Raw genomic sequence first — 25,074 nt, 5'->3', positions numbered from 1 at the left:
TAACGAGTCACGTCTCCATCATCAAGCCTCCGCACAATCATCGCGTGAGCCCCTTTCTTCGTTTCATCTCTCATCATCTTCATGGACTTTCGACGTCATTTCTACCATTGTCGTAAGCTCTGTTCATTCATCGCATTCAATTTATTCATGTCCATCTCATATGACCATTTAAACTCCGTGCAATATCCACGATCCTCATTAATGTGATTCTTATTCTGAATCATTTATTTGCTTGCATGACTACACTTTGCAAGTGTTGTGTCTGCAAATCAGTACCCAATAAAATAACGAAAAGGGAATACTTTTTATCAGGTATTTTATTGCCAGTGCAACCTTGTTTCCTCGTAGTTAAACTAAAAAGTGAGTTATGTTGTGTGATAAGTGAACACGCCTTTACCATATTCATCCACACACTAATAATTCCATAGCTATATAAGCAATAATATGATTATTATTATAATATTATTATAATATTATTATAATAATATTATTAAGAATTATCTCGAGTGTATAAACTGTGTTGTTATCAGGGGCGTCGCTAGATCTTTTTCAGTGGGGGAGGTGGGGGGGGGGGGGGAATGTAGAGACCACCGATTACCGACAAACCTATTAATGCCAATGTCCCAATGTCTACAAATTAAACCCTATAAACCGGGGCCAGCAGGAAGTAAGTAATTTTGAGTTTTCCCCCTCCCGCGCGAAGCGCGGAAGCTTTGACACTTCATTAGATTATTAGAGAAAGAAGACGATTCGTTGTATCGTGACCTTGTCTAGATTCAGTCCCCTCCCGCGCAAAGCGCGGAAGCTTTGACGTTTAGTTCAATTATTACTCTTAATTCTTGTCTGAAATCATTTCGCCCCTCCCGCGCGTAGCGCGGAAGCTTTCACGTTTCATTGAATTATTTGAGAAAGTAGACGATTCGTTGTACCGTTCTCGATCGACTCTTATTCCTAGTAGTGAGCATAATTTTGTTTCGTTTTTGCCCCCGGAAATTTGAAAATTGCGCAGACTGTTATTTTCGCTCAGTGGGGGCGGGGCGGGATGTGTGATCACTTACTAGAAAAAATATATATATATATATATATATATATATATATATATATATATATATATATATTTAAATTATTATTTAAACAAATATTTTTAAAAGTCGGGGGGGGGGGAGGGCGTGGATCCGCGCCTGGGTAGCTTGTTTTCTCCTGGCAGTGCTTATCGCAGTAGCTTCTGGAAAGGAATTTTCTACTAGTGTTACTGTAAGTTGTCACGAAAGCCCATTAGTGACTATAAAAAACATATGCTCTTCCTGGCTATTTGGGAATGTGTCACTTTGCAACAGAAATGTTGTTGAAAATCATGTGATATCACGAACATTTATAAATCACTTGTATGGAATTGAAAATAAGTCGAGGTTTCTTTTTTTTGGGGGGGGGGGCTAGTGCCCCAAGCCCCCCCCCCCCCCCCCCCCCCCCAACCAGTACGCCAGTGTTCAGGGGTGACGGCTGGGTTGTCTAGGGAGAGTAAGAGGTGGTGTTCGTTAAGAGAAATAATCTTTCTACTAGACAATACCTTTTGGAGTTGTCTACTAAAATCTGACACAATAAAGTAAGATATGGCTAAACGATTGCTAACCGGAGACAGATTTATTTGTTTAATATGCCGCTGCTCATGACTGTATAAAGGACATGTTACACATCATGACTTTTGTGATAATGAAGGAGGACACTTTTTAAGAATTGAGGATTAACACACTCTTCTGTTTAGTATTTCATTCAGGGGTGACAGATAAATTGTCTCGGGAGACCTATAAGTCTAGAGTTGGTGTTCGTTAATAGAAATAATCTTTCTACTAGACAATACCTTTTGGCATTGTCTGCTAAAGTCTGCCACAATGAAGTAAGAAATAAGGCTAAACGACGTTAATGAAGCCAGTGACCTCCCATAAAGGTAAAATGACCGGATGGAGTGGCCCTTTACATTTCGTCTGCTGAGAGCCAGGGCGTGACATCCTGAGGTGTTTTTTTTTTTGGGGGGGGGGGATATTTTGTTTGAACTAGGATGGAGGGAATGGATGAATAATATTATAAAGGAAGCCAGTGATGTTGAAACACCTGAAAATCCATCTCAGAAGTGCACTCTCATCCCAACCGTAATTGTATCTAGAACCATCCAGTAGACTTCATGGTTACAAACCAAACCATTTACAGCGAATGAGTTTTTTTGTTGTTGAAAGACAGGTCATTTCGTATTGATTGACATGACATCCTTGAAACCGTGAAAAGAAGGAAATGAAATTGGGCGGGCCACATCAGCCGTAGAAATTATAATCGCTGGAGTTCAGCAATCACTCACTGGACACCATAAGCAGGCGCGGATCCAGGATTTCTTAGGGGAGGGGGCCCAACTTTTTTTTTTTTTTGCTCCCGAAAATTTGAAAATCGCGCCGGCCGAAAAGTCGCTCAGTGGGGGGGGGGGGGGGGGGGGGGGGGGGCACAATTTTTTTTTTTTTTTTTTTTTTTTTTTTGATCCTCAAAAAAATTTCAATTTGCACCCCCCCCTTGAGCGCCAGGGGGGGGGGGCCAAACCCCCCAAAAAGGTAAAAATCACGTGATTTTACATGATTTTTTTTCTCAAGGGGGGGGGGGGGGCCCGGGCCCCCGGGCCCCCCCCCCTGGATCTGCCACTGACCATAAGTATGATATGAGGGAAAACGAAACAGGGGACGTCAAAGAAAAAGGAGCTGCAACAGTACTGGGGAAAGGTTAATTGGCACCAATAAGCACTAAACAGAGTCATTTGGAGACAGCATGCTGAGGCCTCCATTCTGCTGTGGATCGATAATGGCTGGAAAAAAAAATTAATAAAAAAAGACTGCATTTTCAGCTTCCATACAGTCATATACCCTTGAATGTTAATCCTAATGTTCGAGGATATTTCAGAATAAATCATTCCGGACTTCAGTTTGTATCCAAGGAGGAGGAACCTTATTTGTAGTGCATGGCGAGCCCTTCTTGTCTCGGCCCATGAGACAGACTATTTCGTCATACGGACTCTAATTGGAAGAGTTATGAGGGTTCGTGAGACTGATGGCGGGCCGCAAGACCGTGAGCCCAGGATGTTAACAATACCAGCCTCGCTGGCCTTTTGACAACTTCTCTTCTGGTACAAAAGACTGATACTGTCGGTATAGACTGTCGGTCTACGGGGATCTATCTTATTATCCTTCATTATTGACTTTTTGTTTAGTGCACTGCCGATGTTAGGTGAGAATCTATAGTATTAATATCATGTCATCAACGACGTTTTTACAACAGGTAATTCTTCCTGATTATAACAGAACACAATGGGGCCATCGTTCCTTCAAAAGGCATTAAAGCACTGGAATTGCCTCCCATAGAAGGCAGTGAACGTTATATACAACGCGAGTCAACAAGTTAATCATTCTCTAGTCATTTTGGTAAGATGAAAGAAGGAAAGAGAGATAAACACCTCGTATTTATACGGAGAGACAATGCAGTACAAGAGTGGTCTACACTCTTATTTCCACAGCGTCAAATTTCACTCTAAATGGCGTCAGCTGGGAGTCAACTCTATTCCTAGTTAAAGTGACACGGAAAAGGAGTCATCTTGACTCTGAATTGAGTCAATTCTCAGCTGATGCCACACAATCCGAGTCAAATTGATTCGGAATCCGTGTCACTTTAACTAGGAATAGAGTTGACTCCAAGCTGACGCCATTTAGAGTGAATTTTGACGCCGTGGAAATAAGAGTGTATATTGATAATCAACTCCTTTCAATATGTGCATCAACTGAAGAGAAATCGTGATGCGGTACTAGTTGGGGATTATCATAAAATCCTGATATCAAAGATATCAGGTGGGAAGCTTTCTAGAAATAAATACATGGAAACAAAAGCGAATAAACAAACAACAACAAAAACAAAAGTGTTATTTCACCACGGGCGACGCAACTCGTAAGTTACATACACGAAAATGTTGAGGGGGTGGTCCTTTACAAAATAATATCTCGCCCGTTTAGTTGCAACATTTCGCTGTCTCTCTCTCTCTCTCTCTCCCTCTCTCTGTCTCTGTCTGTGTCTGTGTCTGTCTCTCTCTCACGCTCTATCACCCTTCACACCTGCACCTCCACCGCCACCAGTCATGACATCGAAACCCGGGATATTAACATCAATTATAACAAGTCACATAAGCCATTTCACAGGAGTCCGATATCACTGTCAGCCACCCATTAATCTTTTATTGATCAATTTCATGACCAGAAGCGGATCTAGAGGGGGGGTTGGGGGGGTTGCAACCCCCCCAAAAAAAAAATCCGAGGACCATTTTTTTTAAATCTTATCTTTTTTTTTAAACTTGTAATTTTATTTTATTCTATTTCTTTGTATTTATTTCATTTATTATTATTATTATTATTATTATTATTATTATTATTATTATTATTTCTTTTTGGGGGAGGGGGGGGGGGGTTGGGCGAACAAATGTCACAGAGTCCCTTGCCCTCCCCCCCCCCCCCCCCATCAGCTTTTTTGAGGACACGGGCCACCGCCGAAGTGACAAGCTAGGCCAGCGTTGCCGATTCTCATCCCCAAAATCCCCACATTAAAACAAAAAAAAAAATTGGGGGATTGTTGAAGTCTTTGGGGATGAAAAATAAATATTTGGGAATAAAAATAATATTGAGTTTTATGAAAAACGAATTTGGGGATTTTCTGTCAAAATTTGGCAACTTTGGGGATATTTTAAGTGTCGTTTGGGTGGGGATTTTGTGAAGATTTAACCTGGCAACGCACGCTGAGCTGGGCTGCTCATTATGCTATTTACCTTCCGGTTCCGGAAATGAAAATGCCGATAATAATCTTTTATCATAAACAAAATACTCACAAAATACCAATGCCTAATAATATTTCAGACATATTAGTTCTAATCTAGTTATTTCCTTTTGCTCCATACCGTTCACGGACTGGAGCAAAAGAGATAATCGTTTTCTTAATCACTATCGCCTGAAATAAAAATAAATGGTAATAGACTTACATCTAGTGGCATCCTCCCACAGGCGCGGATCTACGGGGGGGGGGGGGGTTAGGGGGTTTAAACCCCCCTTGGGCGGCCCAAAAAAACAAACAAAAAAAAAAAAAAGGAAAAAAAAAAGGAGAAAAAAAAAAAAAGAAAGAAAGAAGAATGCACGCTGGAGAGAAACCCTTTCAAGCGCAAATATTGTGAGAAGATATTCAACTCATCTGGTAACTTTACCAAACACATGATAACTCTGGTTATAACTGTGTATTTAACTGTTACTTGATTTAAAAAGACGTTATCATGCACTGCTTTTTATGGTCTCCATTGTGTTAATAGATGCCAGGAAAACATCACTTACGAGGTTCAAATAAACACCCCAAAAAAAAATCGGCTCGCCGCTTCGCGGCTCGTGGACGATGCTCCGCATCGTCATTATTTTGGTCAACCCCCCCCCCTTAGCAAAAAGCTAGATCCGCCCCTGATGACGCATCCTAAAAAACATGCATTAAAGTACATTTGAATTCCTATTATCAGATTAGCGTCTATGGACTATTTTTTTATTATTTTATGGACGACTCCCAATGTAGTCTTATTATTAAGCTAACAAAAGTTGATCAGGAAATCTGACATTCTTCCGAGAAATAATAGTTCGGCCTCAGTAACGGCTCAGTAACCATACTATAGCACTGCGCGACTACTGTCTCACCTCCCTGGTTGTACTCATTCGAGCGGCAGAAACCTTCGGGTTATTTCACCCGCCTCTCGCTTGGGCCACAATGGTATGGAAGATATATTCGTCTATCATGGATTGGATAGCGGGTGATATGGTCCTCAAGTAGACTCGGACTAACCCCCTGCAAGTGGGTTTATCTCAAGATTTCCTGTTGGGATTTCCAGCCATCAACGAACAATTCTTTTTTTCATTTTCCTTCCACTCCACTTGGAAATGTTGTCATCTGAAGGAATTAGAATATCAGTCGTGACTTTCGTCATCCTTATTCTGTCTCAGGATTTTATACAGGTCCATTCGGCAGGTAAGTGGCTAGCAGTGTGATTTGTGATTCCTGTTTTTATGTTATTTCACTATTCTTTAAAGAAATACAACTCAAGTATTAGCAACAGCAAGCTTTTCTCTTTAGCCCTAGTGCCATTAAGATACTGGAAAGTCAATAATCGGGCGAGTGGCGTGAGCTACATCCCTCTGGCGAAAAATAATTATGACCCGTGCGGCGAATTATATTTACACCCGGCCCCCCCCCCCCCACTCAGTGTTATTTAGGGTACGCATATGCTCGTTCCCTCTTTTTGAAAGCACCCCCTATCTGAGGACTGCCAACATTTCCGAACCCCCCTTTCGCGGGCTTTTCGCGGGCTTTTCCTGCCCGTTGGAGACCCCCCTAAATCAGGAAAAATGCTCAATGTACCCCCTAAATTCTGAATAACTTCTCAGGAGTCCAAAGAGATGAGAGAAAAAAAGAAAAAAACACCCCTTTTTAAAGAAATCTCCGGGTGAAAAGTCAAATACAACCCTTTTTTTTACAATTCTCGGGCCGGACTTTGTCGCACGAAAAGCACCCTTTACCGGATATTTTGGCAACACGCATGCGGTCATTCGACCCCTGAGTGGGGGGCCGGGTATTTACACAAACCGAAAGAGAAGATGACTGCATGAAAATCAACAAGATAAAGGATGAAATAAAATAATAAGGGATAAACAGAGAGGCATAATCAAAGATAAAAAGGAAAGACAAAAGAAGGAAATCAGTAAAGCATTACATGCTGAACCATAGAAACAGTAGTGCACTGAGAAATCAAATAATTGCATGTAGAACGATGTTTTGAAATGGAAAATGCGCTGTATAGAAAAGGTTTGTCAAAGTAACAGAAAAAATATTAACAGGCAATGGAGGAAGGTTAATCAGGATATAAAAAACAAGGAAACCTTTGCAGATATGTGGATTAGAGAAAAAGAAAAACGAAAGAAGTGAAAAAAAGAAAAGAAAAAAAAAGAAGAAGAGATAAAAGTATGTGTTCATAAGGATACAACATGCATGGGAAGCATTGTGTAGCACTAGCAACCACTGCAGCGGGGAAGGGTATTCGAGTGTACACGAAGTAGAGCCTCTTCTCCGTAATACGAATATTGTGCACCTTTTGGTATAACAATAAATATTTGTCAATAAAACGACACCCTTGGAGTTATATCTTCATTATATTGTTTATGAGGAGAAATTTTTAGCTCTTCAGTAGTTTATAGTTTTAACTACCACATTATTTTTGATGACATAGGCATATGAACATCTGACTTAAAGGTATACATTTGCACTCTCGAATGGATGAGTTAGGCAGCGCTAAATAATCATTAATTTTATCAGACAATATTTGGTGATTTCCCATATTTTTTAAAGGGTTATCCCTTTCGCTCTTCACATGAAGAAAGGCATCCCGCCACTGGTATCGCCAATTCCGCATTTCGAGAAAGCGTAGCGACCGAGTGAGACGACCTTCTATTTTGACATTATAGCGAAACTTGGCAAAGAAACACTTCAGAGCCATGATAATGGGGCGGAGCTTAAGGTCCACTACAAAAAATAACTTACTTTCAATAGAAGCAGAAAAATCAGCCAAACCAACCAAAACAAGTTTAAGAAAGAACGGATAAATTAATAAGAAAGTTATGAATTTTTAATAACATAAAAAACTTTGAAAAATCATTAGACAAATTGGCAGCTCACTCATGAGTCTGTGACGTCATTGCCTCACTACCCGCTAATTGTTTTCGTTATATTGGTAATATAAATTTATAAAATGCACTAATATAGAGTAATAATTTTTCAGTTAAATCATGAAAAATGTGGATTTGATAAACTATTTATATAAAAATCACTGATTATGAATATACGATATTCAGAAAATAGTATCAATTATTCTTCAAAGTTCATAAAATATTTTGTGAAATTTCATGCACGCAATATGATACAAAACATATAAGCTGGGCAAAGGCATGGGGGAATCAAGTTTTTGGTGATAAAAAGGGAAATTAATGGGATCATAATATACATGTAATTATAAAGCAATTTATTAATATAGTGAGGCAATGTCACTAATGACGTCCTAAACTGATAACCAAATTGGCAATTTGTCTAGTGATTTTCTAAGTTCGATAGATTTTCATACTTGGTAACAAAGTCATAACTTCTTTATCCGATTTTACTTAAATTTAATTTGCCCTGTTTCTCTTGGTTTTCTGCATCTGTTCAAAGCAAATTATTTTTGGAGTGGTCTTAACCTTTAAGTCATTGCATTTTTTTCCCTTTATTTCTGGGTAGACGATCTTCCGAACAGGTTCCCCGGAGCGTAGTATATCACATCATTGTATGTGGATATGCATGCTGTGCCATCTGATGAGTTCTCTTGACAAATTAAAATGAGATTAAAATATGTTTAACCCTTGCCACACATGTCATGTCTAACAAAACGTACCAGAAGACATATTAAAAATCTATCAAATTGATGAATTATTTTGTACACAACTTGATGATAACAAAAACTTGCCGAACTGGATTCCTTTAGGAGATGGATTACTGCTCGACTGGAAATTAAGAAATTAAAAATACATGGTACGTTAAACTTCGTTTAATCCGTTATTTAAAAAACTATTAAAAATACTGACACAATTGGATGGTTGATAATGAATGTAAAATCCGGCGTCGATTTTATTTGTGTCGCTTTTTTTTTTTTGCGTAACACAAAGTGGTTGAACAGGGGCGGATCTAGCTTTTTGCTAAGGGGGGGTTGACCAAAATAATGACGATGCGGAGCATCGTCCACGAGCCGCGAAGCGGCGAGCCGATTTTTTTTTGGGTGTTTATTTGAACCTCGTAAGTGATGTTTTCCTGGCATCTATTAACACAATGGAGACCATAAAAAGCAGTGCATGATAACGTCTTTTTAAATCAAGTAACAGTTAAATACACTGTTATAACCAGAGTTATCATGTGTTTGGTTAAGTTACCAGATGAGTTGAATATCTTCTCACAATATTTGCGCTTGAAAGGGTTTCTCTCCAGCGTGCATTCTTTTTTCTTTCTTTTTTTTTTTTTTCTCCTTTTTTTTTTTTTGTTTGTTTTTTGGGCCGCCCAAGGGGGGGGGGGGTTAAACCCCCTAAACCCCCCCCCCGTAGATCCGCGCCTGTGGGAGGATGCCACTAGATGTAAGTCTATTACCATTTATTTTTATTTCAGGCGATAGTGATTAAGAAAACGATTATCTCTTTTGCTCCAGTCCGTGAACGGTATGGAGCAAAAGGAAATAACTAGATTAGAACTAATATGTCTGAAATATTATTAGGCATTGGTATTTTGTGAGTATTTTGTTTATGATAAAAGATTATTATCGGCATTTTCATTTCCGGAACCGGAAGGTAAATAGCATAATGAGCAGCCCAGCTCAGCGTGCGTTGCCAGGTTAAATCTTCACAAAATCCCCACCCAAACGACACTTAAAATATCCCCAAAGTTGCCAAATTTTGACAGAAAATCCCCAAATTCGTTTTTCATAAAACTCAATATTATTTTCATTCCCAAATATTTATTTTTCATCCCCAAAGACTTCAACAATCCCCCAATTTTTTTTTTTTTTTAATGTGGGGATTTTGGGGATGAGAATCGGCAACGCTGGCCTAGCTTGTCACTTCGGCGGTGGCCCGTGTCTTCAAAAAAGCTGATGGGGGGGGGGGGAGGGCAAGCGACTCTGTGACATTTGTTCGCCCAACCCCCCCCCCCCCTCCCCCCAAAAAGAAATAATAATAATAATAATAATAATAATAATAATAATAATAATAATAATAATAATAATAATAAATGAAATAAATACATAGAAATAGAATAAAATAAAATTACAAGTTTAAAAAAAAAGATAAGATTTAAAAAAATGGTCCTCGGATTTTTTTTTTGGGGGGTTGCAACCCCCCAACCCCCCTCTAGATCCGCTTCTGTTGAACGATCAGAGTACGAAAACACATTATCCACATTGATTATCATTATAGGCTCTGGAATTTACTGCATTCGATTCGATAGGATTAAAATAGATTCGTTTAATCTGTTATTTGATACTGATTTACTAAAAAATTGGTAGCTTTGCAAAATTGTAGAAACTCAGTTCGGAAATTTAGTACTAAAAAACGTATGATCCTGTTTATACGAATGTAATTAATCATTACAAAACTTGATTGAATATGGCTAAATTGATTAGACAGTTTAGAAATTGATTTCGTAGGACTCAGAGATTCTTTTTGAGAAAGTTAGGGTTGACTCCACTCAACCAGGTCAACCTTAATCCTCAACTTACTATTGCTTTGTCCATATAGAACAGGGATATAAAATATATTGGCAGGCAAACGCAAACAAGACGGTAACAAAGAATCCGAAGAAATGAACCAGAAAATGATGGTTTTAAAAAAATATGTATATTTTTCATTTCTATGCACTACTTCTAAGATCAAGATGCTGCTTGTAAGTGTCGGCTTGTATGGTGATGTAGATATACAGTAGGCTTGCGGGTGCACCATGTGAGAGAGAGAGACTACACTCCCCCAAGAAAGATTACCCAGTCAGAGTCCTTTCCAGGACTCCTCAACCCTCTCTCTCTCTCTCTCTCTCTCTCTCTCTTTCTCTCTCTCACGTGGTGCACCCGCAAGCCTACTGTATTTCTAAGATCAAGTTCTGTTACGATTTTCTCCCACCGTCATAAGAAAAAAAGGGGTGTAATTTTTGTTATGTAAAGCATAAGTATTGCCTTATGGTTCCAACTTTGATACCGGCATGAAATCCTTTAATACATGTAGTATAATAATTCAGTTTTGCAATCGGATTTAAACCACATGTTGTCATGCATAAAGGAAACAGCTAGTTGTATTCTCTTTCGTAGAATATACACAATTAATCAAGGTGACCCTCGATCTAGGATAAGCCACGTCAAACCTTGTAAACTTCTAAGTTTGGCTAAAGACGAAATATGTCAATATCCTACTTAAATCTAGACCAGACGATGGGTTTAAGCTCGGCCTTAAAATATTGAGTTTAACAAAGGAAGTTATATATAGACCGAGGTGTTCCCCCCCCCCCCCCCCACTCAGTGTTATTTAGGCTTCGCATATGCGTGTTCCCACCACCCCCCCCCCCCCCTTTTCAGCATAAGTCCGGTGTGTAAAGTCAATACGGGTAGACCTTTTTCTTTTGTTACGAGCCGGAGATTTTAGGAACACGCATGCGGTCCCTCCGTTCCCGGAGTGGAGGGGGCGGGGGCGGGGGCGGGGGTGTTGCCTAGTCTAAGTTTCTCCTTTGTTTCTAACTCGAGTCACCATATCGGGTTTAATCAGAAGACATACAGGGGAAAATGCAATCGTTATACAAACATATTTCAGGATTTGTCACCTTTGGTTTTGATAGCGTTCACACGACGTCATGAATAAGGGTTATTATAGTATTGCCAACTAGTTTCCTTCAAGATTTGTCATTTCTTCATGATTTAATTGAACGTACAAATAGCCCTAGTTTAATAAGTGAGGTTATACTATTCTACATTATCATTATCAATACCACTATAACACTGCATTACTTTAAATCAACGTCATTATTTTGATTAAACTGCCTTAAAATTATGTTTCAAATTGATTTGAGATCAATAATTTTTCCTCATTTTCCTCAGCCACTTTTATCGAAAGTCAAGAAGGATGGGCGACTGCCGAGTACTCGAACGTCACGCTATACTGCCGGGTGTTCATCTCTGGCGGAACCAGCCCCCACTTTTCATGTGCTACGATCAGCTTCACCAAGAATGAGACGATTATTGAAGAAAACCTGAAATATCTCCGATCTGGCCCGACTTTTGCCGATAACAAGGTCACTTGCACAATGACAATACTTCGTGTCGAATCGGAAGACTCCGGATTGTATGGTTGTTGCTTAACAGACAAGACAACAGGCTCGTGCTACAAGCATCCCACAAAAATGCTGAACGTCATATCACTTCCCACTACAGGTACTTGACAATTTACCTTTTAAGTTTCAAGTATTTTCTTTCAACTTGAAAAAGGAGTAAGAACTAAAAGAATGCACAATATTATTGTAGAAGTATAGCAGAAATATTGAGATGAAAGGAGAAAGACAGACATTAATATAAATGAGAAATAGTGAATTAAGATATTTGAATCTCCAACTAGTGCATGGGTAAAAATAAAACGGGGCAACTTGTCTCTAAATCTTTTATCAAACCTGACTGGGGTGGATAAGTTCCCTGTTGATGGTTTTAATCTCTTGTATTGATGAATAGATAGCTGTTTTCCATGGAATGCTTCATTAAGTTCACTGGGGAATAATAGGAAGACTTGCGGTCTGGAACGAACGATCCGGGGTTTCAAAGCGATTCCTATGCGCTGGAGGCCTTTAGACAGGATAGAGTAGGATTAAGAGACGTGATTTAATAAGTCGTTTTTCTGATTTAAAAAAAAAGGGGTAAACAAAAAAAGAGAGCTATGCGGACTACTAATAAATTTCAATTGAATAGGCTATGAGTAAGATTAAACCGTATTTGAGAAGTAAATAGCAGAAAAACGTCGAATATTAAGGAAATGGGGAAAATTAGAAAAAGAACTTTAAAGGAATGGCAAATGAAAACTAACATTTATTTATCAAACTTGAAAAAAATGGAAAATTAGGTAACGAAACATGAGGTCTTTATAATTGCAAGAAGATGTCTAACAAACTCTTTGCATACAAGACATAATATCTACCTGATCAAAGAGATATCATCTCGAAACTTAAAATGGTATTTCAATTGGGAAAGGGATACAAATCAGAGTCCCGCAACTCCTTCCTGCATGCCTATTGGATACGTGAACTTGAACAGCTAAATTGCATTCTCACTTGGTCTAAAATAAAGTTGAATATTTAAAATGCACTACTATGTTTTTGTAATAGCAGGTGCAAAAAAATCCTTTGAACGCCAGCACTCATTGAAATATAGGCAGGCGAAATAGTCAAATTTGCCAGAAAGTATATTGAAATATTTGTGTGAAACTATCCCTATAAAGTCTCGTTTCGTTTTAGTTTCTTACCATAAAATTTCTATGCCGCTCTCTTTCAATTCTTTTTAGTTCAAACCACATTAGAAGTTACGTCAACTGATGCAGCAACATCTGTTTCCACTACAACATTATTCACTGACAACCGTGTTAGCTCAGTGGGTGTGACATACAACAAAGTTACAGCCTCACCAGAAAATAATTCATCTTTATCGAGTAAGTATAAAGCGCACCCACACACGCGCACACACGCACACACCACGCACACAATGACCAACGCACATAAAACTCACGCACCCCGCACGTCCAACCCGCTCTGACAGATTCGTAAACATGGATTGTTGTACATGACGTATGTATTATAACGATGTGTGTGGGTGTGTTCGTAAGAGAGGGAGATGAGGGTTGGTGTGCGTGTGAACCTGTGGGCATTATATTATCACAATAGAAATGTAAAGAAAAATTAGAGGAAGGAGGATGAATATTGCTAAAATATTTCTTTTTAAAGCTTATCTGCCGTAGTTTACAGGAGGGATTAGACCGCCCTGCACGGTTACTGAACAGGTGGTTATCTCATTAACTCAGCTCTCAGTTAACATAAGAAAAAGAGGATCATGGGGGACCAATGGTCACCGATTAGGCATTGTTTGTTATATAGAGGGCGCAAGTAGCTATAAGTAGTGCAGTGGGCCTTTAAAGAGTAATAACCACTTTCCTTTGAACTTTAATGATTTTTCAGGATTGATTAGAAATGACGTCAATTTTCTTCTCACAAATAAAATTCATTGACAAATCGACAGGAGAAGCATTGTTACCATTTTTACCTACAGAACACATTGTACATATACGGCTACTATATTTTTGTATCATATAAATCAGAGAGAGAGAGAGAGAGAGAGAGAGAGAGAGAGAGAGAGAGAGAGCAATAGCAAAATGACAATGGCATTGCGCACTATGTGTACAAGTCAACTTTCCCTCATATTAAACTTCTAATAATAGAATGTGAAGATAAACACAGTTTGCCTTTGTCACAATAATATGATACAATTTTTCTTTATCGATCAAAACCTATATTCAATTTTGTTTTACTAAGCTAGTTGTCTTTCAGGGCTTAGGTGGTACCTAGCTAGTTACCATAGTTACCACTTATACGAAGGTAACTACCTCAATAATTAATTGAGAACTTTAGCTATTGTGTGCCTGCTGGTGGAGTAGACATGGGTGGTGAAATTAGAATTAAGTACAACATAGGCTGGAAGTTTACTAATTTACATAAGTCCTTGCGCAGCGCTGCCAGTCTATTTTTGTCAATCGATTTAATGTCAAATAGAGAATAGAATAAAGCGCTCTGGGGTTCCTTTTCTAGCTCTTTCTTTTTTCTGTTTTCCCTTTTTTTCCTATCTATTGTTTTTTTCTTTATTCGAAGAGCTCTATAGCCTTGTTAAAGTGTTTATAACACTACTTGTTGTCTTGTTGTGAATGTATGTTTCGTTGAAAAATGTGCAAGTACATGAATGCACTGTGCAAAATGTTGTTCGATACAAACTCTTCAATGGGGAGAGAGGATGAACAAAGTTGGAAAGGAAATGATTTTCAGAATGGCCACAAAAAGGTCTTTTATTTTTTATTTGGGGTTGAGATGACATTTATCGGGGAATCCGTAGCACTTAACTAGTCTGCATCATTTAGTGTGTCTGTGGGATTCCTCCTATCCTGAAATATATACCCTCTCTCTTCCCTTTTCGTGACAAAATTCTTCCAATTCTATGAGATCCTGACCACTCTTGCCCACAAGTAATGAGTTACCCTTTATCGACTCTAAATTTGGGGAGAGATTTAGTTGCCAACTGACCTAAGTCAGGTTTTATGAATACCAGTTTGATATAGTTGGCAACTAAAGTAGATTTAGTTGACAACTATAGGGGCCATTTAGCTACCAACTAGGATTCATGAACAGGGCCTATAGTTGCAAACTAAACTTAATGAGGTCTTATGATTACCTGCTAATTCTTAGATCACAACTAGAGAGCAATTCAGTTGCCAAATGGGCTTATAATGTTATGTGAATATGGGCCCTTGGTGTATTATTATTAAAACGGTTTATGATTTGATACTTATACAGATCATCGTTGAGACAATGAACGCAATCATTTTTCTTTCACCTTTTTCAGAATCGGAGAATATCGCTCGCGTCCAGCACACCAACGATTCACTCCATAAAACCATATGGCCGGTGCTTTTTGTGGCAGCATTGATTATTGGGGTAAGTAGTATTTTTGTTTTTAAAATAACGCCCAGCACATTTACAGAGAATGACGAGTTGTAGTTAAAGTGATAACTTGTTTGTGAGCGTTCTAATTTTATTATATTTCCGTTCACTATAATTATGTGGAAGACCGTCATTTTTTGCAATGTCAAATTAAACGAAGACTCAAAATTTATTAATGGCGAGAAATAATCTACAAAATAATGTGAATCAAATTTTGATTTTCATGACCTCATCATTTCCACTTTGAAGAGTTTAAACGCCATTTTTTTTCTTAATCAATTATTGTTCCCAATAATTTCAAGATACAGTTTCTTTCACACTTTGGTCACAATGGTCTAGTACTCGGCATGAATTTAATGTGTGCTACTTAGCGTAAAGATGATATAGAAATATGGGTTTAAACCTATCCAGCTGAGGCCATTGTGTATTCGACCAGCTTTTAGGCAATTTAGTATTCACCTTAAGGGATGTTTTGCCATCGCCTTTCACTCCGAATTGAGCAAACATCTACCAAGTTGGACACATAGTTTCCTAAAGGTTGATATGACTGTTGGGCTTTGAACTCGATCATTTTTCTACGTTTTAAAGGTGATGGACTGTGAAAATCGCGAGTCAGTCAGCTAGAGTGTGCGTCTATTCTGTTTTAATAAGCCTTTTAAGATTAAAAAAATAAAAAGACGTGTGTGTGCAATCTTATTCTTTTAACCACTTACCACGTACGATTGGATTTGGATTTTTTCTATAAGATGTAAAGCTAACTGTCTTTCCGGCTCATTGAATTAGATTAGTGTTCAGTGTCCCCCCCCCCCCTACCAACCTCGATCTGCACGGCGCCATTTTTATACAGACGCACATACAACAAAGGAGTTAACACAGGGCCTGACGCGGTATTTTAATCCAGGTAGATTAAAAAAGGAACAGGAAAAAAAGTTGCAAGACAGTGATTAACTTTTAGACGGGGGGGGGGGGGGTTCATGTACCGTACAAAAAAGAAAGAATCTAAGACCATGATGATGAGAACTTTTATAAATCCAAATAAGAGTAGCCGTAAATCAATCTGAAATGGACAACTGCGGATTTGCTCATGACTTTTGTAAGAAATTTGTCAATAATGCACTAAAATCACAGCTCTTAAAGTTGTGGAGTGAGGTCTTTATTTTTGAAGGTTAACTCCCCAGTCGTTTTGAAATTAAGTAAATCATTATGTGGTATATATAGGCTAGATGTAGATCATCCTTTGTCACCCCTAACATTCTTTTGTATTAACAAACATCTAATGGATTAATAATGTCTGAACCAGCTAGGTTACAGACAGTTATACTTAAAATTTTGCAAATTGGGATATAATACATTTGAATTAATGTCTTCGAGGACAGTTGACCGGCTCGTAATTAGCCCATGGTAGAAAAGAACCCCAAAATATTCACGGACCTTGTAAACATGAAGAGGTCCCACTTTGTGAATTTAAGAATAATCACTTTTAGAGTAATGGAGGTGCTCCACGAATAGCTTCGATATTTCCCCCTTTTGAAAAAAAGGTTCTATCACCCGTATACCATGGAATATAGGGGTAGGGCATGAATAAACCGATAATAAACATTAATGAGCACTAATTCAGTATTTTTTTTCAGTTGGTTTGTTAATAGACCGGTTACTAAGATATTCAAATGTATGGATCTTTCTTTCCTGGGGACCTAGTGATGATGAATAAATTACTGGACTGGATTCCAGTATTGTTACAATACTTGGAATCCAGTCCGCATACATTGCATGTTGATACGTCGGGCAAGCCTCGAACAAGCTTGCAGGTTGTCAAGAACAACCTTTGTATGAAAATATTCATAACATTTGAATATGTTGGTTAACCGGTCTGCATGTGCTTAGATTGTATTTCCAAACTGGCCTCTTGCGCACACTTTCCCTCACGCAGTTTACCCAAACAGGCCATGAATGACTCGTTGCGGAGAAGATGAAACTGGGCGTATTTTTATCCTCTTAACTTCTTATCAGGCTTACGCTATACTTAATAGTTCGTAAGCATATCAAGAATACAATACGTGGTAAAATATGTTGGGAGTTAGAATTGACAACGTTGAAAGGGGGCATATCCGTGATTATGATTAAATTATTCACAGGATCATGATTTAGGAAACCCCATTAGCCTTCTCAAGGGGGCCGTTACTCGAAACGGTCATAAGTCGAAGGGTACGTTTATCAACTCCTTTCTAGCATAATAACTCAGCGTTTTCAAACGTAATTCCGGCAAATTTGCATGTTGATAAACGCAGACACATTTAGGCATACGTCTTTATATAATTATGTGCATATTGAAACGCCGAAAAAGTGCGTTTTGATACCTACTATGAGCTAGAATGACGTTTCTGAGAGATGATTAAACGCAAAGCTGTTCAATATGTTTCGGACCTTCCCAGGCTAATTTCCGGTTCGGAGAAAAAGCGCGCGCCATGCGCTGTGTTGTATGCTTACGTCCATTGTTAACGTTTGTTTACGTATAATGCGATTCAATTCAATTCAATTTTATTTCTGTTTCCAACAAAATATTACAAATCAATTATAATCTTTACAACAATTAAGGAATGATTCAACTATATTGAGTGTATTGTCATCGCGTGCACATGCCAGCTATACGCTTAAAACTACAAGAAGATCGAAAAATCACGTTCGTTTACTGTGTTTCTATATACTTCATAATTATATGTATAGAAATGCTGTTTTTGAGTGGCAAAGTTGATAAACGCACCCTTAGTTCGTGGACTTCCCATAGAAACGCGTGTTTGTAAAATATTCTATAACACACATATCAATGGGAAGTCCAAGAAGTTAGAACTTTATGGGTTTCAAGTAACGGCCCACAGGCTCTCTCTGTTGGGTGAGAGAAAACACAATCACATAAGAATCCGCATATTTGCATTCAATAATTGGCTTCTGTATATAGTGCTCATAATTATCATCCACCACAAGAGGTATCAGAAGCCCTCTAATCTGACACTGGCTTACGACAAGCTACCGATATAAGTGCTCACAATATTCATAGAACTTCTTTATTACACCGTGGGGAAGAGTGGCAGATGGACATTAATGTCTTGCAAAAGGACATTAGTGCCGTACTGGGGCTCGAACCAACGACTTTACATAATCTATTCAAGTGTGACGACTATACGATTGACACCTCTACAGTTTTTGCTCTCGGGTTTATTACAAGCATGGACCTAGGTTTTTAAGTCCAAGGTTAAAGTTTGATTTCGGATATAAAGGACTGCGGGGGAGGGCAGTCATCTTGCCGTCTGCTATTCATAGAAAGAACATTAATTGTCCCACCAGAGATAAGAACGGTCGGCATCAATGACCATCAGACAGCACTTTGAGAATTCGGAACAACCAGGGAGGTCATCTTCCTGGAACGACACAACAGTGCGTGAGTAATATCATAGTCTTGGGTATCCCTTTATGCCCAAGTGGAGACGAATAAAGGGAGGCAGGGATAGGAGAGGGGACCCGTACAAAGGAAGAGTGAATAGTTACATAATCTAACTGGATCGACCAAATCAATTGATTCATAATATATGTATATGCAATATTTTTTCCCGTAACGTGAGAGTAATTTTAATAGTTTCATACTATTAATTAAATGTATTGTTAACTGTAACTGTATAATTGTTTTAAATGGGGGCACGCTACAAGAGTCCTATCTCGCACCCCGGGGCAACGTGTCTGACACGGCCGGTTGTAGCAACTACTCCGAAGATCAAGATTACAGTAATCTTGATCTAAGGAGACACGAACGAACGATTATATCCCCATCCCATTCCATGATTGACATGGGCATTCAATAGAATGTGTCCAAGCAGTTGTTTTCAAGATTCTAAGGATATTATGGTGATCTTACTCAGTGGCATACTAGTGTGGGAACATGTAGACTTATATTAAAGAGGCACCGGCACCTTGGTGGGGTGGTCTTCTTTGTGTGGATGATATGTAAATTAGAAGTTCATTCATTTATAAGGGTGGGGTGGTGTATAAAGGAGGTCATAGTGTCTTCTTTTCAGGTTCATTTTCTCTTTTAATCTCCCTTTTTTCTTTCTTCTTTTTTTTGTTGTTGTTGGGGGGGGGGTAGTTTGTGAGGGCTTAGTTCCCCTGCCCCTTTAACTACCTCAATGATCTTACTTTGTTTCGATCAGGATAGCCTGCCATGAGTGAATATCTTTTTTCGTGAAGAGAGCCTAAGTCCACTTTTATTCTCAGAATGATAAAAATGGCAACATTAGGGATTCATTCTGTAGGACCCTTCACAATCTGAGAGTTTCAAGGAGGATCGACAAAATGCTTAGAAACTTTGTGCATGTGTCAATAATTCCTTTCATTCTATAGTGCATCTCTTATCTTTTAAGTAATCCTGACGCCATTTACAAGTAAATATGAGGTTTGCACGTGTACGTTTTGCATGTGCGCCCAATAAATTAGACACATTTCCAAACGGAATCAATAATATGCCCAAGGAGATACATTAAAATGTACATGTTTCCTTCTGTGTCATAGAACATGCACACTGTTTAAAAAATGATGCGACAAAAATATAAAGTTTAAGGTAATAATGGATCACACTAATTTTTTGCAAATGCACGCCTACTTTATGCCAAACTCAAAGAAGAAGATATTTTGCCATTTTGTAGTACCATTAAGTAAACGATCATTATTATTAAGTTGGTCACAATCATAATTGCTTAAGTTGATCGGAAAAAACAGTTATAATTGTACTGGATACTTTCACGAATATTTTTTTTAACAATATATCAATAATATTCTGGGTTTATAAAGCGCTTAAAAGTAAAGATCAGTTTTGGAAACGCCCCCCTCTCAAAAAATAAATGGAAGCTCTTATTACCAATCATGTGAATGAATATGTTTTGACTAATAAGTGACGATAACATTTTGCCGGGAAACCGCCTACTAATTGATAAAATGGGTACATTATTATATAAATCCGGACTGGATAGATATAGGGTAGTCCCATATACATCTTTCTGTGTACAGTACAAGGGCGTCAATCAGGGGGGGGGGGGGGGGGAAAGGGGGACACGACCCCCACGATTTTTCCAAGGGGGACATCGTATCAAACGTCCTCGATGTTTTGTCAGAACAGAAGGGAGACCACCCATTTTGACCCCCATTTTGATTTTGATTTTGATTTTTTGTTTAACTTAGTGCTCACATTTACCCCCCCCCCCCCCCCCCCCCGCTTATTCATCGGCTGGCTGATTCCCCACTAAATATTTTCTCATTTTCTCACGAACTGGATAAAGAAAAGAAGAAAAAAAATAGTGCTCACTCTCCCCCCCCCCCCCGCTTAAACAAATTTGACTACTACTACTAATAATAATAATAATAATAATAGTGGGTTCTTGTATAGCGCTCATGTCAGTCAGATTTGACCCTCCTGGCGCTCCCGATTATTACCCTGGCTTTAGCACGGCTACCATACTCTAGCATTTCAAGGAATAAATTCCTACCAGGTACCCAGTTACTTCACCTGGATGGAGTGGGGCAAATGTAGATCAATGTCTTGCCAAAGGACATTAGTGCGGCAGTGGGACTCGAACCGCGGACCTTGTGATCGACAGTCCGGCGACGTATCCACTCGACCACAGCACCTCTACAACTAATTAGTTAATCAATAATAATAATAATATGAACAAAAACCCTGAAACAGAGTGCGTATACTTATATGAACAACAAACATTCCTAGGACCTACGCCACCTACCCTTCCCATCCCCTAGCTTAATTTAATTGTAGTTTTATTGATTGAAGGGTCCATTTTCATAAAATAAAATATACTTATAATACAGATTACAGTTAGACCTTTAAACTACATGATACATTTACTATTTTCTTGGTATATGGATTCATTGTTTACCAGGCGCGTAGCCAGGGGGCGGTGGGGGCGGTCGCCCCCCCCCCCCAAAAAAAAAAAAAAAAAACGCCGGCCAAAAAAAAAAAGAGAGAAAAAAAGAAGAAAGGAAGAGGACGTAGGAAGAAAAAGGATTAAGAGTCGAGAACGGTAGGCCTACAACGAATCGTCTTCTTTCTCTAATAATTTATGAAACGTCAAAGCTGGCCGCGGGAGGGGAGGGGGGGGGGGGAACTGAATTCAGACAAGGATTAAGAGTCGATCGAGAATGGTACAACGAATCTTCTTCTTTCTTTAATAATCTAATAAAACTTCAGAGCTTCCGTGCTACAGCTTCCGCGGAGGAAGGGGAACTTGATACAAAAAAAAGGATTAAGAGTCGAGGACGGTACAGCGAATCGTCTTCTTTCTCTAATGAAACGTCAAAAGAAACTGAAGGATTAAGAGTCGAGAATGGTACAACGAATCGTCTTCTTTCTTTAATAATCTAATAAAACTTCAGAGCTTCCGCGCTACGCGCGGAGGCAGGGGAACTTGATTCAAACAAAGATTAAGAGTCGAGGACGGTACAGCGAATCGTCTTCTTTCCCTAATGAAACGTCAACAGAAACTGAATTTACTAGGATTAAGATTCGAGAACGGTCCAACGAATCGTCTTCTTTCTCTTATAATTTGATGAAACCTCAAAGCTTTCGCGCTTCGCGCGGGAGGGGGGAAACTCCCTGCACCCTCCCCCTAGGGAGCGCGCTACGCGCGCTCTGTAAGTGATTCGCACGCTTCGCGTGCTCACTACCGCCCTCCCTAAAATGAAATCCTGGCTACGCGCTTGTTGTTTACTTCTTTGTTAAACAATCCAAAGTTATTTTCGAACATTAAAGGGCAAGTGATTATATAAATTTACCACCACGATATAGAAAAGTACGTTTGCAATTATGTGTATTCAGCCCAAAATATAGGTAGGTTCACCTTGATTATCTTTAGCAGCTTTCTTATCATTTAAAAATAATTTTCTCCTGCAAATAATGTACAGCATCATCGTGCAGAATGTTGTACATTAAATGAGATTAAGTATCCCACCCTAGAATATCATGAATTTCGTGCAAAGATCTATGTTCTAAAACACTTATTTTCCAAATAAGTGTTGTGTTGGGATCGGTTTATTTGTTATTGGCAGTAGGAGAGGTACATGAAATGAAGCAGCGAGGAGAGACTTGTAATTCCGGAGTCATATGAGAGTATTTATCATCTCCAACCTTTGGAGAATCAAATCAGTCACATCATTATGAACTTCCAAATTATGTAAAACACAAGATGAAGAGAGAGCTAGCTAGATAGAAAATCGTGCGGGCCGATATTTTGCTCAGTGGGTGGGGGGGGGGGGGGGGGAGGAGGGTGTGAGAACAATTTTTGTTTTTTTGAGGAGGGGTTAACCCCTAAAACACTCCCTGCTAAAGGTACAAAGACATGTGTGAGGGCCACCATCACAAAGGCATAAAGGATCCCGCCAGAAAATGGACTACTTGATAGTTTTATCTATGGGGCTTAAACATAATAGAGGTGGTCTTTCCTGAGAAGTGGATAGTGAATGCACTTGGTCTTTCTATGACGAAGGATTATACAGATATAAACTTGGCTTTTAAGTGCATCTCAAACTGGGCAGCTTGGCAGGGTATAAATAATTATGAGGGTACTCCATTTCCTAAATACTATCTGCGCATGGGCAGATAAAGGTCATTTCCGATAAAATTGTAAAACGCACAGAGATGAATACGTGCTCATGTTAGGTAATCATTAGGGACTTTTAGATTCTGCACGACGAGAGCGTGGACTGCAATGTGACGTCCTTTTAAGGCACTGACAGTGACGTCACATTGCCTTAAAAGGGCAGTCCGCGTTCTCGTCGTGCAGAATCTAAAAGTCCCTACTAGTCATGTGTGCACCTACGGTACATTATTATGATACAAGAGGACAAACAAAAGCTTTTCAGGAAGCACATACATGACTTTGGCATTGATTATTCTAAAATACACAAAGTGGAACTTCTCCATGAGTAAAAGATCTGTGGAAATTTGGGGTCATTTGACCCATGTGCTAACTACGAAATGGTCTATTAACTTGGTTTTGGGACAATATTACACGACATTTTTCTTCCAGCACGATTTTGTAATTTCGGAAACATGTTCAGCTGCGTTTTGCTCGCGGAGGACGATATCAATGGATAACAATTATCTATTTTAAAATCAATCTTCAGAATTATAATATATGAGTAAAATTCATAGTCTCATGTATATTGATAGCCACTCCTTCGCCGTGTCTATTACGATCTTTCCTAATCACACAATAATTATCAATTTTGATTTCTATCTCTTGAACACTATCATCAAATCTAGTCTCATTTTAAGCTATTAATGAATTTCTGGACAATTCTTACCTCATAAAAGTGTTTGAATAAACTGACAACATTTATAATTGGGTGCGATTAAGGCCATCATTTCCGAGGCATTCTAAATCAACTGATACACATTTTACATTTCTATCTCTCTATAGACTACTTCTGGTGAAGTAGTATAAATATTATTGTTTTTCATAATAAAAAGGTATATGAACCATTCAACATTGTCAACAAACCCAACCTGGAAAACATTCCGAAGGATCGTTGCATTGTTTATCTGTGACATCAGAACAAGAAGTATACGAGTCCATTTATTACAACTTGTACATTCCAGCCCTTTGTGTTTTGCCCTTGTAATACTTTACCACATAATCCCCTTTATGTTCCGCCCTTACTAGTTTACCACATAGTAATCATTTCCTCATTTTAAAAGTGAAAATAAAAATGGAACTATCATCACCAATTATCATCATCACCAATACCATCATTATAACTGATTACTTTCATTTCCCCCTCTTTTTTCAAAAATAGATTTTGGTGCTTTTCGGGATGCGTTACTTACGGAAGAAACGAGCAGACGAATCGTTACCCGAAAGCGTTACAGACGTCAACGTCTACCATTCGATCGATTCCGATAAGGAGGTGGAGAAGGGATGACGTCACAATTACCATCAGAACCATCCACAGTGAGCAGAGGTCCCTTCATTCATTTATAGGGTCACAAACATTTCAAACTCATCAGTTGCTGAATTGCCTGAGAAACTAAATTTTTCTGACTAACCGGGGATGTCATGATAGTTATGATATTTATTATATATATTATATATATATACACAACTGTGAATATATTTATTTCAAATTACAGCCCTATGCTTGACAATTGGTGATATTTGAAAATATTTGTGACAGTGTAAAAATCATATTAAGGAGTTTTAAAGAAGTTTTATCTATGTATGGATATTCATTCATTTAAGTTCAATATTAAAGGCAACATTTTGTTGTTCCTGCGTGCAAACTTTGTATTGAGTAATTGAATGTCATATCTGTGTATTGACTAAACAGTAATTACGTTTGTTACTGTCACAAGCTATTTTTTTTTTAAAGAGGCAACAACACTCGGAGAATTTTATTACAAATTACCTTTCATCCTCTCATTTGCTAAAAGATTATAGGAAGCAATTTTGTATACAGGGGAGATCAACAGATTGGAAAAGATCTAATGAAATTAACACAATATTTATATATAATTTAATCTTGTACTGTGATGAGAAACAGTCAAAGATTTTGGAAGTTGTTAACACTTTACGCCGAGTGACCATGGGCCATGGGTCTCTTTCGTGAAGAGTATGTAGAAATTGCTACAGATGC

The 25,074-nt window shown here is 38.5% G+C and overlaps 1 protein-coding gene across 2 annotated transcripts; it reads left to right on the top strand.

The window, feature by feature from the left end:
• Nucleotides 1-24,436, top strand: LOC115919214. Of its 2 annotated transcripts, none has more exons than XM_030972443.1 (5): nucleotides 1-112; nucleotides 11,744-12,076; nucleotides 13,191-13,334; nucleotides 15,290-15,381; nucleotides 24,238-24,436. In XM_030972443.1, the coding sequence occupies exons 1-5, from the start codon at nucleotides 82-84 to the stop codon at nucleotides 24,361-24,363; spliced, it is 726 nt and encodes a 241-aa protein (XP_030828303.1). In that variant the 5' UTR covers nucleotides 1-81; the 3' UTR covers nucleotides 24,364-24,436. The 2 variants fall into 2 exon arrangements, with proteins under 2 accessions (XP_030828303.1, XP_030828302.1); XM_030972442.1 differs by lacking the exon at nucleotides 1-112 and adding an exon at nucleotides 5,781-6,069.
• Nucleotides 24,437-25,074: the final 638 nt, after the last annotated feature.

Source organism: Strongylocentrotus purpuratus, unplaced genomic scaffold (assembly GCF_000002235.5).
Source record: "Strongylocentrotus purpuratus isolate Spur 01 unplaced genomic scaffold, Spur_5.0 spur5_scaffold_6, whole genome shotgun sequence".
Lineage (NCBI taxonomy): Eukaryota > Metazoa > Echinodermata > Echinoidea > Camarodonta > Strongylocentrotidae > Strongylocentrotus > Strongylocentrotus purpuratus.
The sequence above is the reverse complement of the archived record's forward strand: the minus strand, read 5'-3'. Positions and strand labels throughout refer to the sequence as shown.